This window comes from Triturus cristatus, chromosome 12 (assembly GCF_964204655.1).
Source record: "Triturus cristatus chromosome 12, aTriCri1.1, whole genome shotgun sequence".
In the NCBI taxonomy this organism is placed as follows: domain Eukaryota; kingdom Metazoa; phylum Chordata; class Amphibia; order Caudata; family Salamandridae; genus Triturus; species Triturus cristatus.
In genome coordinates, this window is record NC_140595.1 from 55522146 (window position 1) to 55537916 (window position 15771).

The 15771-nt window shown below is 48.5% G+C and overlaps 1 protein-coding gene across 5 annotated transcripts in view; it reads right to left on the reverse strand.

Moving 5' to 3' along the window:
- Nucleotides 1–15771, reverse strand: part of TCF3 (transcription factor 3) — a 662804-nt gene that overhangs the window by 314352 nt on the left and 332681 nt on the right. For all 5 annotated transcript variants that reach the window (XM_085639184.1, XM_085639188.1, XM_085639183.1 and 2 more), the window contains exon 11: nt 7146–7272. In XM_085639184.1, coding sequence (XP_085495310.1) covers nt 7146–7272 — 127 coding nt within the window. The remainder of the gene's footprint in view (nt 1–7145; nt 7273–15771) is intronic.

Below are 15771 nucleotides of genomic sequence, written 5' to 3' on the forward strand. Positions count from 1 at the left end.
AACTTGCTGCTGACGAGTGCCTGGTTGACCATTCTTCTCGTTTCAGTGGGGATCCACTTGTAGATCTTGCGTAGCATGCGGAGGGTGTTGAAGCAGGAGGAAGAGTTCAACTACAGTCAGCTGTTCTTCATCCACTCGGCGACGGCTTTCATTCCTTCATGGAAGTTGGTTTTAGCGGTGTGGGGGGGTGTCTTTGGTGAGGGATTGGGTCAGCTGGGTGTCATCGGCGTAAGAGATGATGTCGAGGTCGTGAAGTCAGGCGACGTGGGCAAGCAGTGCCATGTAGATGTTAAACAGCGTTGGGCTGAGGGATGAGCCCTGGGGTACGCCGCAGATGATGTTGGTGGGTACGGAGCGGAAGGGGGGGGGGGGGAGGCGGATGCTCTGTGTTCTGCTGAAGAGGAAGGAGGTGGTCCAGTCCAGGGCCTTTTTTTGGATCCCGGCGTCGTGGAGGCGTGTGGGTAGTGTGCAGTGGCAGACCGTGTCGAAGGCGGCTGACTGGTCCAGGAGGATGAGGGCTGCGGTTTCTCTGTTGTCTAGCAGGGCCTTGATGTCATCGGTGGCGGCGATGAGGGCAGTTTCGGTGCTGTGGTTGCTGCGGAACCCGGACTGGGACTGGTCCAGAATGCTGTTCTCCCCGAGGTTGCGGGTCAGTTTGTTGACGGTCTTCTCGATGACCTTCGCTCGGAACGGGAGCAGGGAGATGGGCCGGAAGTTCTTGAGGTCCTTGGGGTCCACCTTGGGTTTCTTGAGTAAGGCGTTGATCTAGGCGTGCTTCCAGCTCTCCGGGAAGGTTGCTGGCTCGAAGGAGATGTTGATGGCTTTACGGAGATGGGGTGCGATGGTGGTGCTGGCTTTGTTGAAGATGTGGTGTGGGCATGGGTCCGACGGGCATCCGGAGTGGATGGTGTTCATGATTTTGATGGTGTTGTCGTTTATGTTGGTCCAGGAGAGCAGGCGGTCGGTACGGATGGTGGTCGTGGGGACGGAGGTCTCAGTGGTTGTCGGGGCGGTCGAGGTGTTGAAGCTGTCGTGGATGTCTGCGATCTTGCGATGGAAGAAGGTGGCAAGCGAGTCGCACAGGTCTTGCGAAGGTGGGATGTCGTTGGAGCCGGGGTTGGAGAGTTCCTTCACGATGTTGAAGAGCTCTTTGCTGTTGTGTGCGTTGTTGTCAAGGCGGTCTTTGAAGGAGGCCCTTTTGGCCGATCTGATGAGATGATGTCTGCGGGTGGCGTTCTTGTGGGCTGCGTGGCTGTCTGGTGTTCTTTCACGGTGCCAGTTCTTCTCTAGCTTTCGGCATGTTTGCTTGGAGGCCTTCAGTGAACCAGCTGGCTTTCTTGCTGGTGTGGCTGTTGGAGGGTTTCTTGGAGAGGGTGTTGGCGCAGTCGTCGATCCACTGTCTGAGGTTGCGGGCGGTGGTGTCGGGGTCGGTGGGTGGGCTCCGGGCGAGGGTGGTGGTTAGCTGGTCTTCGCTTCGCTGGACTTTGCTCCAGCAGCGGCGAGGGATCTGTTTGGTGCGGTGGTGCGTGGTGGGTTTCCAGAAGGTGAAGTGGATGCAGCAATGGTTGGTCCAGTGGAGTTCAGTGGTGTGGTTGAAGGAGACTTGGGGGGCTTGCCAAGAAGATGGGGTCAAGCATGTGGCCGGCGGAGTGGGTGGGTGTTGTGACAAGTTGTCCAAGTCCGAGGTTGGCGAGGTTGTCGATCAGGGTGGCTGAGTTGGTGTTGTTGCTCTCGAGGTGGAAGTTCAGGTCCCCGAGGAGGATGTAGTCCGTGGAGGAGAGGGCGTGTGTGCTGACAAAGTCGGCGATGGAGTCGCAGAACAGTAGTCGGGGTCCGGGGGGTCTGTAGACAAGGGTTTCTCTGAGGGAGGTGTTGGGGTCAGTGTGGATCTGGAAGTGCAGGTGTTCAGCTGTGCTGAGGGTGTTGTTGGTGCTGGTTGAGACTCAAAGTGTTCCTGAGGATGGTGGCGATTCCTCCTCCTACTCCGTTGGTGCTGTGCCTGCGGGTGACCTTGTAGCCTTCCGGGAGGGCTATGGCGATGTTGGGTGCCGAGGAGGGGTTCAGTCAGGTCTCAGTCAGGAAGGCGACGTCTGGGGAGGTTGAGTCGAGTAGGTCCCAGAGTTCAACGGCGTGTTTGCGTGTGGAGTGGGTGTTGAGAAGAATGCATCTGAGGTAGTTGGGTTCTTTCCCGGTGGGCGGGTTGACGGGTCAGGTGCTGGTGAAGCTGCAGTCCGGCAGGAGAAGGGTCCTTGGGTGCGCTTCGGGCGGCCAGGAAGCAGGTGTGTGATCGTCTGGTGTTGAGTGTGTGGGTTGTCTTTGCTCCCTCCCGGTACACTGACCTAGAGTAACTTGCTCCTCTTCTTCAATGAAGTTTTCTACTTCCTCGGCTCCCTGGGCATGATGTTCAGAGTCGAAATCCTCTCTGAAGAGGTCTGGTGCGGAGCCGCTTTGCTGATGCATCTCGTGACGTCGAGCCCGGCAAAGTCTTTTTTTCGATCGGAAGGATCGACATGCGTCACAGTCTCTCGTTATGTTCCGGGGATAGACAGAGGTTGCACACTTCGTGCGGGTCGGTGCGTGAAAATTTAGCACGACACCCAGGACATAACTAGAAGGGAGTCTGTTCCATCGACTGCTAGAGCGGCAGGCGTGGGTAGGCCCAACAGCCTTGCACGAGTTTTCCGATAGAAGATGTTAAAGTTGAGACCATACGCGACGAATGGGGAACGAACCGCAATCGATAACAATACTGTCTAGGGTATGGATTGCGAGTCAAAGGGGTCCGAGAAACGGTGCCAAACCGGAGCGCAGCAATATACATCCGAACCCGATGGCGGAAAAAAACAATGCCCATGCGCACTATCACAGAAAAAAGGAGTCACCTACCTCGTAACTGGAAAGACTTCTTCGAACAAAAACAAAGATGCAAACATCCAGACCCAACACTAATTGGCGATCTATGCATAGCATGTGACCTACAGCTCACATTTCTCAAACATAGTGTTATCGGTTTTAGGGTAAGTATTCGGTAGTGGGAGTTGAGGTTCTGGGGGTTGACTCAGGGGATCCCCAGGGTCAGGGATGCACTCTCGTTACACCCTCAGCAGCATTAGTGCGGCCGGGTGGAGAGTGCTGAGGCCCAATGTTATCCAATGGGGGATAGGGAGCCTCCGGTTGGTGGCTGCTGACGAGCAGGCCACTTGGTTGTGGGAGCAAAGCTCCTAGACTTTAGCTCAGGGCAAATGGGGAAACAAAGTAACACCAATGGTGCACCCTCAGCGGCACTAGGGAGGTCGGGCGCCCTGTTTGGAATGGGGAAACTTTGGTTTGTAAAGGCATGCAGGCTCGGGGACGAAGGTCTTCTGGGTGCGACCACCACTTCAGAGGTAAGTTGGGGTGTTGGGGGTTGCTTAGGCACCGTCGGTTTGGCTACACAAGGGCGTGGGGCGTCGGGTGACTTTTAGTGTCAGATCTTCTTACCAGCTTCTGGTGGCGGTTGGGCTTACCTTCCGGTTTGAGAATGCAGGCATCAGCTACAGGCTTGAGGCAGGTCAGGGGTCGCCGGGGAGACCTCCTTGTGGTGTTTGCCCACTCGAGCTCAGGCCATAGAAGGAGCCAGAGGTGAGAGATTAACAAATCCGGTGTTCACAGGAGACAGTCTTTGTGGATGAAGGAAGGCTGGTCCTCTGGGTTTTCGAGGTTGCTGGCTGCAGGACACACCGGGATTTCGCAGGAGCAGATTTGAGGTGGAGACAGGCTGGTAGGGCAGGGGCCAAGTCAGTGGGTGTCTTCCTCTAGTTAACTTCGGCACGACCGTTCGGTCCTTCTTTTCTTGTAGTTTCTTCTGGTCTGAGGAACTACAGTTCAGGGGTGGCCCTAAATACTAGATTTAGGGGTGTTACAGGTAGGTAAAAGGTTGGGACCAATAGGTCCCTTTCCCTGGGGTGGGTACACCCATTATGTCACCCTCCAGTGGGAGGGGGGCATAAGCCTTTTCCTGGTTGGCGGAGTCCTGCCATATGCAAGATGGCAGGGACTGAAAGTTGTGCTTCACCTCGCCACCCCCACCTCAGCGAAGGAGTTGGCAGACTCTCTTCCTCACTTGTTTTTACCGGCGGTTCTCCCGCCCAAAGTGGGGGTCAGAACCAGTTGCTGAAAGCAGCAGGTGGCCTGGGGAAGCTCACAAAGGCGGCAAGCCTTTGAAGCTTCCCCTTCGTGGGCCCTGCCCATCCTGGGGAAGGAGGCTTGGCACCTCGTCCCAGGATGTGCATTGTTTCAGGCCCCCGAGATCAACAAGCTCTCGACCCAGGGGTCCAGAAACATGTCTGGTGGTGGCAACTGGAGACTAGTAGTAGGTTAGTACTCAGGGGGAAGCTACAAGATGCCCTCTGTGTGTATTTTTCATTAAATCCCACACTGACATCAGTGTGGATTTAATGTGCTGAGAAGTTTGATATCAAACTTCTCAGTTTTCAGTGCAGCCATTATGGTGCTGTGGAGTTTGTAATGACAAACTCCCAGCACCATATACTCTTAATGGCAGCACGGCACTTACAATGTCTAAGAATGGACTTAGACACTGTAGGGGTGCAGAGCTCATGCCCCTGTACCCTCACCACTTGTATAGGGCACCCAGCTAGAGGGGCAACTGATTTATGCCAGGGTAGTGGGTTGTGGGCGTGGCACACAGGGAAGTGTGCCATGTCGACTCTTCACTTTGTTCTGCACCAAGACACGCAGCCTGCAATGGCAGTGTGTGTGTGTGTATATAAAGGTACAGGGCCTCCATGGGTGGCACAATAAGTGCTGCAGCTCTTAGACGCCTTCCCTGGCCAAACTGCCCTCGGTACCCATGGTACCTTTTACAAGGGACAGACGTGGTTAGAGAGGTGCCAACTGGGGGTACAAGGTACAGTTTTGGGAAAGAACACAGGCCATGGGAAACTGATTGGCAGGGACCGAGGACACATCAAGTCTAAGTGCATCATTAGTCTGGCAAAAAGCGTGTGGTGGGAGGGGAGGGTTACTGCAACAGAAACCCAGCTTCCTACAGCAGGTGTTCAGGAGAGGATAGATACACTGGCCTAGGTGGCGGTAACGGCAACGTAGGCAAGGATAGAGTCAGAAGAGGAGAAGGGAAAAAGATGGGGCTTATGCCTCTGTCCTTCTTTAGGTGTTTGTCAGGTTCTGGCCCAGCAATGTCCTTCTCAAATGTATTCTTTTTGGGAAGCGTAAGGGGAAACAGGTGGTGGGGCTTTGGTGCCCAGTTTCCAAGTGTCTGGGTGTACACAAAGAGTCTTTTTTCCCCTGTCGATCTCATCTTGCATGTGCTCTAGAATGGGCTGCACTTGTCTTTGTCGTGGCTCAGCACCATCTTTCGTGGCTTTTGGGGAAGGTGCCGAAATATGTTTTGTCCCCGTTGCAGCTTTGTGCATATGGGGTTTCAATGCCAAATGCTTTGGTGCCGAAACATCTTTCAGTTTTGAGTCTCTTTTCAGATCCGAAGTGCGCTGCTTCGGCTCCAAGTCCTTGCTCAACTTCAGTAGTGCCGATGTGGCCTTTTTCAGTACTGGAGCCAAAACAAATTTCAAGGCCGTATATTTTCTGACGCTATTCAAAGACTTTCCATGCGGAGTGGATGTGTCTTTGTGCGCCTGCTGGTGGAGACCGCCATGGCCGAAGGTCATAGTCCGAGCTGTCCCCACTCCTAGCCAGCAGTATTAGTACATCCTGAGGCACCGTCAGTGCTTCTGTGTCCTCCAGTTCTTGTTCCAGATCAGGTGACTGTTCCCCGAAGATGTCCGGTGCATCTTATGTGCATTGTTGCTTGAAGGTGTGGGTCCAATGACGCTCCCTTAGCTGGTGTAATGTTTTCTTCATCCGGCATGCCAAGCACGCCTAGCAGCAAGCCTCCGCATGTTCCAGTGACAAACAGATTGTACACTCAGTGTTGGTCTTGCCGGGAGTACTTCGCGTGGCAGTTGGGACAAAAGCTGAAGGCGCGTTTTCCATCCCTCGTGGAAGGTGGCATTAAGAGTAGAGGCGAAGTAGTTTTGGAAAGCCAGGTGGGTGCTTGGAAATGTCCAATAACAACAGCCGGTGTTGTTCGGATGTGAAAGCTGTTCGGCTGGAGAGGAAAAATGGGGCGCTGCAAAGGCCTCCTGAGGAATCGAAATTCGGTCCTAGATCTGCGATATCTACGTCTGAACCCGATATCAGAAAACAAAACAGTCTAACAAAGGCGCCAAGAAACATGCGCAGTACACACTGGAGGAGTCACAATACCTCACAACTCGAAACTTCTTAAAAATAAAAACTTGTAATTGCCCAAGCCCATCACTAGATGGCAGGATAACTCTTAGCATATGTATCTATGGCCCACACATGATTCGAATACGTACGTTATGGGAAGCGTTTGTGAACCTGCCACTTAAGTGACCACAATGGCGCCAAGCTTCATTAATCGAGATAAATCAAAGCAAAAGGCTTATACTTTGAAGGCAGTACTGTTTGAAAATACTTTTGGTAAGAGTTGCCCTAAAGGGCTTTGTTTGAAATCCACTATTAATGTATAGAATACAAAGTACTTGACGAGGATGATGCACAGCTAAATGGGCTCTACTCTGGCTTCATATTGGTTGCTGAAAGAGTTAATAACACATCCTAATTCATTTCTTCCAATCAGTTTAAAGCAGAAAGACTATCAAAGTAAAGACATTACATTTGTAGCAGCAAACATCAATTCATTTCATTGGGGGGAGACAAACACATACCTATGACACAACAGCCGCAATAGGAAAACATAAGTCTGACAACATGTAAAAAAAAAAAAACAAAAGGACGCAAAGGAGTGGAAGGCAAGAGAACATTTACAGAATTCATTAAATTGCAGGAGATGTCAGAAATAAAAGGAAATTAACATTGTCCAAATTACAATAATACAGATAGCTGCCTACAGAACCAGACCTCTGTTGGACAAACTTCAATTCACTAAAGTAAATTTGCAATCTGTTGGCACATGAGTAAACCACTTTTACCAGTAAGTAGTTCTTTTTACAGCAGATACAAAAGCCTTCCAAATTACAGTACACTGAAGGTACCATAAGTATGGAATGCAAGTATAAATGATGGAATGTTGTACATACCTATCATGCTGTCTCCCCCACTTAAGGGTGGCGTGTGACTGGAAACTCCATATGGGGTAGATGCAGAGTTAAATCCAGAGACGGATGGAATTCCACCATTAACCTCACCTGAATGAATCTGGTAGTTCTTGAGAAAAGATGATCAAATAAGAAACACAGGGAGGTTAAGTAGTTTTCTCAACACAACCCTACTTTTATAATGTCTGCAAAGAAATGAAGCATCAATGCAACAAGCCGCAAGTAAGCAAGAGATGAATAGGGAGTGTTGATTACATGACAGCTAAGCAAGAGGTACACTAGGGCTCAGAAAACAACAGGACATACATGAAGTCAGCATGATGTGGGAGGGAGCTCACCAACAGCTCAAAAGGCCAAGATGACGCTGAAAATGTTTTTACCCTCCTATATAATGGTCTACTTTATCAGAACATAGCATTTGCTTAGATTTTATGGTGCTTTGGTGAAGCATCTTGCACAAATGAACAACTGGATATTTTTAACAAGAATTTAAGAGTGAAAGATGTAGCAAACATTTAAAATTACTGCACTGGCAACACATGCTATACACAGATTTAAGAATGCCACCATGTCATAGTGGGGAAGCACCTCCTGCTGAATTACTAAAAGCCTCAACACCAACATTACTTTTGCATTCTGTCACAGCAAAGTTGGGGCTACAAGGAGATCAAGAATAGGTTTCATAAATTGCTAATGAAGGTTTTTATTTTTGATCATATTCAATCAATCATAGGCAGGCAAAGTGAGACTACTTGCCATAAGGGTCTCAAGGTGCGGGGGGAACATGCTAACAAGGGTTGATTTTGGTTTACATTATCAACATTTGTACTGGAAACATATCACATTTATATGGAGTCTTTTAGCACTAAAAGCAATTTAGAGGCAGGTGTTCTACACATCTAGGGATTTTTTTTCAGTCCGTAATTCCAGTATTTTTATCATTGTGAAACTTCAGGAGGCTCATCGTACATCAGATTCAGAGAGCTGTTAGCACACCATTATCTTTGTACTGGGACTCTGGGAAGACTGGGCTTTGCATTCATGCGACGGTAAGCAGGTACTGCAAGCAAGCACCAAATGCATGGATGTTTGATGAAAGACTTTGGCAGTGGAGGATTTTTCTGCCTTTAGATTCTTCACATCAGCCTTTAATGAGGTACAGCCCTCATTTTTACCCTTCCTCTCAACGGAAGATGGCCCAGGGCTCTCTTCAATACCAGACCAGATTTTAGCAAAAAAGTTTCTGCAGTATTTACAGTCTTTTGCCTTATGTTTAGGATAAAGACAATAAAGGCAATCCTTATGAGGATCCTCAGAAAAAGCCTTGCTTTTCCACAGGCGCTACAGGGCCTGAAAAGCCTCTTCTTAGAACCCTCAGACATCTTTAAGAAAAGAAGGCTGAAAACACAATACCTTGAGGTGAAATTAAACCAGGTCAAAAGTTCACCACTGGAAAAACTGAGCAGAGCTCAGGGAGACTGCCTTACACACGGCGTGCAGTGAGAAATCTGAGGTCTGGTGGCTCTGACTGGGGAGCTGAGGTCTAGGGCTGGTCTGTGATTGGCCGAAGTTTGGGCCTACATAATGAGGCTGACGACTTCCAAAGTTTGTCTCTCCTTCTGGATGTTTCTTATGTACTTCTATGGTGGTACTTTTCTAATTACCGCGATACTCCCATCATGACGACGGGGAAAATACAAGCATGTGAATCTATGAAAGATTCAATTCTGGAGAAAAAAGCTTATGTAAAAGAGGTCATGTCAACTCAGAAGATAGTTTCAGACTAAACTGCTTGTTTTGAGGCATCTTATTGCCATTTATTTAATGGAAAAACAGGCTGCTGTAGGCATCTTGTTCGGCCTTAGACATTTTCAAGACGACCAACAAATGTGGTTAGGATTGAAGACAAGAACCACATCTTCACATATGCCGCCATAATTCCGATCATTTAAATCGCATATAATGAAAACAATAGATTGGGATATATTTATTCACTTATAACAGCTGAATCAATAAGCTAACAGTACTAAAACATTAAGCAATGGACTGTCAACAGAAGGCAAATTCTTTTAATTAACTAAGTTCTTTAAATGAACTATGGCAGGAAGGCTCCTTGAATCCAACTACCTACTCGGTAGGGTGATCACTTCACTCAATATCATCAGGTACATTGTTTTTAGTCCTTGACTTTAGGTTGCCTCCCCGGGTAACTATACCCGTTGCAGTAATATCTTTCTTAGATACATACATAGACATCTCTTACTACTCTTACTAACTGCATTATCACCGTCTGCGGCACACAATCTAACAATGGAGTTGATGCCCATGCGCACTATCACCAAAAGGAGGAGTCACCTATCTCGTGACTGGAAAGACTTCTTTGAAAAAAACACAAGGTGCAAACATGCAGACCCAACACTAGATGGTAATCTATGCACAGCATATGCTCTACAGCTCATATGCCTCAAACAATTCTTCTAAAGTTAACGCCTGTAGCTCACCAACTCGCCTTAATGAAGCGATTGCCATGAGGAAGGCAACCTTCCATGACAGGAACTGTAAAGGACAATTATACAAAGGCCCAAAGGCCACCCATGAGTCGTGTAAGTACAATGGTAAGATTCCACACCAGTGCCAGAGGTATTCTGGGTGGAATGCCTCTTTTTAAGCCCTCCATAAAGGCTTTATTCACAGGAACTTTGAACAAGGGTAAAAGCGGTCCGTTCTGCAAATATGTAGCAACTGCTGTAAGGTCCAACCTAATAGATGTATAAGCTAGACCAGATTGCTGTAGATGCAGAAGGTAACAATGTTTTGAACAGAAGCATCTAAAGGATTAATCTTTTTGTTATTACAATAGATAACAAATTGTTTACATTTTGATGCATAACATCTCTGGTGGTAGGCAGATCCAAATATCCAAACTCTATGACTTCAGGAGACAAACCGCTAAATTGAGTGCCTCTGGGTTTGGGTGCCTGACTTCTCCCTGGCTCTGAGTGAGAAGGCTGGATTTGAGCTGCAGCTTTTGATGTGGAATCACAGACCATTCTAACAGTGTGGTGAACCAGGGTTGACGAGCCCATGTGGGGACTGCTAGAATCCGTGTGAGTGATGTTTGCCTTAGCTTCCGAACCAGAAACGGAAGGAGTGGGAGAGGCAGAAAAGCGTAGACAAATATCCCTTTCCAATTCATCCATAGGGCATTGCCTTTGGAAAGAGGGTGTGGGAACCTGGAGGCGAAGTTTGGCCATTTTGTGTTTTCCACTGTGGCGAACAGATCTATTTGTGGGAATCCCCATTCTCGAAAGTATGGCAGGAGAACTTGGGGATGAAGTTCCCACTCGTGTATTTGCTGTCTCCTTCTGCTGAGGAGATCAGCAATCCGATTGTTCACCCCTGGAAGGTGTTCTGACAGAAGATAAATTCTGTGATGGATTGCCCAGCTCCAAATGATCTGAGAGAGGCGTGACAGTTGGTGTGCGCGGACTAAGATAACTTTGCCTATGAGGTAAGACTGAAAAGCTTTCAGCACTAGAAATACTGCTAGAAGCTCTAGATAGCTGATGTGTAGATGTTTGTGCTTGGTGTCCCAGAGACCCTGGATTGTGTAATCGTGGAGATGGGCACCCCAACCCGATAGAGATTTTCTTTTTTTTGCAGTGTTTTATATAGCGCGAACTTGACCCGACCCGAATCAAATCAGGTATCAGAGCGCTTTATATAGCACCATTTATGTTACATGAGGACACACATTCATTTTTTGTTAGGAACGGGGAGATTAAGTTATTTGCCCAGAATCACAGGATGTTCGGCGTCATTACGGAGACACAAACCCAGTTCCCCAGGTCCGAGGTCAAGCACCCTAGCCATTTGGCCAACTCCTCTTCCCTAAGAGATGCGTCCGCTGTTAGCACGATGTGAGAAAGTGCCATCTTTCTTGCATGGTATGCCACCACTTTTTGCTGAATTGACTCCTGCCAATCAGATGCCCAGGGTCTATGTTCCTTCCCTAGACAAAAACCTCCATACCAAATTGGCAAACCCTGGCCACATGTCAGACCCTGGTAAGTGGTACCCTAGGTACCCAGGGCCTTGTGACCAGGGTAGGCCTCTAAGGGCTGCAGCACTCATTGTGCCAACCTTAGAGGCCCTGAACCCTAACAAACACACACTGCCCTGGCAGGCTGAGTGTCTGGGTACAAGACAAAACAGAGAGACGACATGGCACACATCCCTGTGTGCCATGCCCACAACCTACACTGCCCTGGCATACATTAGCCACCCCTTTAGCTGGGTGCCATATGCCAGTGGTGTGGGCACAGAGGCAGGAGCCCTGTGCCCCTACAGTACCCAGGTCCATTCCTGGGCCCTGTAAGTGCAGTGCTGCCATTTAAGAGTACATGATGCTGGGAGCTTGTCAAACACGAACTCCACAGCACCACAATGGCAGCACTGAAGACTGAGAAGTTTGGTATCAAACTACTCAGCACATTAAATCCACACTGATGCCAGTGTGGGATTTAATGTACCAAGCACCACAGAGGGCATCTTAGAGAGGGCCCCTGAAACCTAACCTACAATCCACGTCTGTTCTGAGGCTGCTTAGGCTGCCACACAGCAGACATGTTACTGGACCCCTGGGTAGAAGAGCCCCTGCTCTCCTGGGTCTGCAACAATGCACATCCTGGGCGAGGTGCTAAATTTCCTCCCCCAGGATGGGCAGGGGGAAGCTTCAAAGGCATGCCGCCTCTGTGAGCTTCCCCAGGCCACTGCAACTCCCCACTCTGGCGTGAAGCTTGGCTGGAAACCCCAAATAAGGACAGGGGATGTGCCAGCCTGCCAACCCCACCCCTCAGGTGGGGGAGGAGAGGTGAAGCACATCCCCGGGCTCTTGCCATCTTGAAGATGGGGAGCCCTGCCCAATCAGGATTAGGCTATTGCCCCCCTCCCACAGGAGAGAGGCAGGATAGGGGGTGTACCCACCCCAGGACAGGGACCCATTGGTCCCTGCCCTTCACCTACCAGTAACGCCCCTAAGTCTAGTATTTAGGGGGACCCTGAACCTTCCTTCCCCAGATTCCAAAATCCGAAGAAGAGCTAGAGCTAGAAGAAAGAAGACCTGCCCTGCAGCTGCTAAGAAGAGGAAGACACCAACTGCTTTGGCACCAGCCCTACCGGCCTGTCGACCCTCAAACCTGCTCCTGCTCTTGCTCCAACCCGGCATCTCTTGTGGCCAGCAACCTCACAAACCCCAGAGGACCTGGCTACCTATTGACTCTAAACCCCTGGGACTCCCATGTGTAGAGGCCCTACTCAAAATCTACTTCTAATCCCTGGCAGCAGCCCGGAACCGCGAACCCAGCACACTCTGCACCAGCCAAGCCTGGCCTGTGCCGGAGTGAACAAAGACCACGAGGACGACCCCACGGCGACTGTGACCCCGAGTACGGCACCCACGGACCTCCCTCGACACTCCTGAAGAAGCCTGCAGCCTCAGAAAAAGGTGCCCCCCAACTGTGATCAACAGAGGGTAAGATTTCCCCGACACCAAAAGGCACCCCTGCACCCGGCGCCCCGTGGCCCCCTGTGCCCAATCCCGGGGTACCTACCTATCCTCCAACTACCCAACTTACCTCTCGAAGTGGTGGTGGCACCTGAAGAATCTTCACCCCGAGCTTGTAGTCTTTTTCTAAACCGGAGATTTCCCATTGAAATCAATTGAGCGCCCGAAGGCTCAAAAGCACCCTGCACCCAGCCGCCCGAGTGGCCCTGGCAGTGCAACCTCTACACCTATCTACTTCCCCACTTGCCCTGAGTAAGTGACCAGGAGCCCAGCCCCCACAGCCGCGTGGCCTGCTAGTCAGCAGCCACCAACCAAGGCACCCCCTACCTCTCATTGGATGACATTGGGCCTAACTCTCTCTACACCCGGCCGCCCTTGTGCCGCTGAGGGTGAACCAACTGTACCTACCTGACCCTGGGAGACCCCTGAGTCTATGCCCAGAACCTTAACTCTGCCAGTCGAGTACTTACCTTTAAACCGATAACTCAATTTTCTCCATAGGGTAACATTGGCTGGCTTTTCCTGAAATTTCTTCAAAGTGTTGACTTTTCAAAACTTAAAATATTGACCAAAAATCAGCCGAGTAACGAAAACGAAAATACTCACCTGCTCTTAGGAGAGCTCCCTGTGCTGGATCTTGGTGCCCAGCACTGACTATGAAAAATACTTACAACTGTACTTACCAGTAACCCAATTTTCTTCCATAGGAAATCAATGAGTGTTTTTCTGTGAAATTTCTTCCAAGTGTCAATTTCTGCAATCTTTAAATATTCTTTAAAAATCGTATAATATCTGAAAACGTAATTACTTACCTGTTTTGGATAAAGGTCCCAGTACTGAGTCTAGGCACCCAGTACTGGATTACAAAAGTAACGAGAACCTACTATACTTGCAACTTGAATGTTCTGCTATAGGGAATCATTGACTAAAAATCACAGTAATTAAGTCGACTTTTATCACTTGATTCCAAGTACTGACCCAGGACTGAATCTAGGATCCAGTGCTGGAATTCCAAAAGTAATCCTAAAAGTTATCTGTAGCAAATAACTTAAAACTTCCATTGAACTCAATGCATTATTGTGTTTAGAATTGTGTTGCCTATTGCAACCACTTGTAACGGTCTACAAAAGTCAATTGCATATTGCAAAAGTATTTATATAAAGCATCTCAATCTGAGAAAGTATATTTTAATGCCTATTGTTGGTTCCGAAATAAAAACAAGCATATATTTTTTGTATATAAACCATTGGCCTAGAGTTCAGTTATTGAGTGTGTGAGACCATTTGCTGGCTGAGTGTGTGCAACAAATGCTTTACACTGTCCTCTGATATGGCCTTACTGCTCGACCAAGCTACCACTTTAGAGAGTAAGGTTATATCTAACTTTAGTCTCTGCCAAACCTCTGGGGACTGTAGACTCTGTACACCCTGTACCTATTTGGGAACAGTATATACAGAGCCACTTTCTCACACACGATATGTGGACCAGGGTCGATGAAGGACCACCCTTTTGATAAATTTTGTGGATTCCACCACTGCAGAGAGCGACGGGTGCGGTTGTCCATCAACACTAGATCTATCAAGTGACCCAGTGACTGATTCCATTGACATGCTAAGCATTCTTGTAGGGAACGCATGTGTAGTCTTGCATGAGGCACTATTGCTATGCAATACGCCATAATTCCTAGCAATTTCATGAAGGTTCTTGCTGGTAATTTTCAGTTGGCCTGTAACTGAAGTAACAGAGTTTGAATATTGCAAATTCTTGCGGCATTGGGAGAGGATAGAGCTTTGAGTGTCGAGAGTCAGTACCAGATAAAATTGTGTCTGTGAAGGCTGCAGATGAGACGTTTGTGCATTTACCGTGAAGCCCAACCTGTGGAGTAAGTCTAGCGTGATCGGAGTGTGTTGTAGACACTTTTGGTGTGTGCTGGCTTTGATGAGTCAGTCGTCTAAGTACGGGAAGACATGGATATGTTGTTTTCTGAGATGAGCTGCTGCTACTGCTAGACATTTGGTGAACACTCTTGAATTTGTAGTGTTTGCCTACTATCACAAATCTGAGGAATTTGCGATTAGCTGGATGATTTGGAATGTAAAAGAATGTGTCTTTCAAGTCAGGTGTGGACATAAAATCGCCTTGTTTTAGAAGTGGAAGCAACTGCTAAAGTGTTATGCTCTGACAGTATGTACTGATTTAACACACAGATCCAAAGTGGGTCTTAAGGAACCGTCCTTTTTGGGGATTAGAAAATAGAGAAAACATTCTTGAACCTTGATAGTGTAACGGAACTAGTTCTACGGTTCCCTTCCGTAAGAGGGATTGCACCTTTTGAATGAGTAACTAAGTTTTGTAAGTGCGAGGTGGAATGTTTAGAGGATTGGTGGATAATGTTGATCACCCATTTGTTGGTTGTTATAGATTGCCAAATGGGGAGAAACTGTTGAAGTCTTACCTCAAGAGGTGTTACGTAATCGGGGGAAGTGTGGGTAAGTCACTGCTTGTTAGGGGCGTTACACGTTGAGGTACTTCTAACCACACTTTTAAAATTGTTTCCTCTATAGAAACCTCTAGAGGGAGAGGATTGGGTGTTGTCTTTATAAGAGGAAGCATTTGCGTCTGAGGATGTGGTTTTGGGCCCTCCTCTGTAAAAGGAGCGACGAAAGGAGCCTCTATTTGATGGGGACTGAAGCGCTACCATGGACTTTGCCACTTACGTGTCCTTTTTTTATTTCAGGACCAAGCAGGTTTTGCTTGTCAAAGGGGGTGTTTAAAATGGATTGCTGAACCTCAGGTTTAAAACTGAAATCCTAAGCCATGCATGGCTCCTGAGGAGAATGCTGGTATTTATTCCCCCTGAAAAGGCCAAGACGATGCTGCCAGCAGCATCTAAAGCACATCTGATAGAAGAGTTAGAAATGAGTTTGTCCTCTTGAACTAACTCTAGTGCTTTGCTTTGTGCTCTTCTGGGAGATATTGGAGCAGTTGCTTCTTCTCATCCCAGTGTGCACTGTTGTACCTAGTCCTGTGTATTTGCGATGC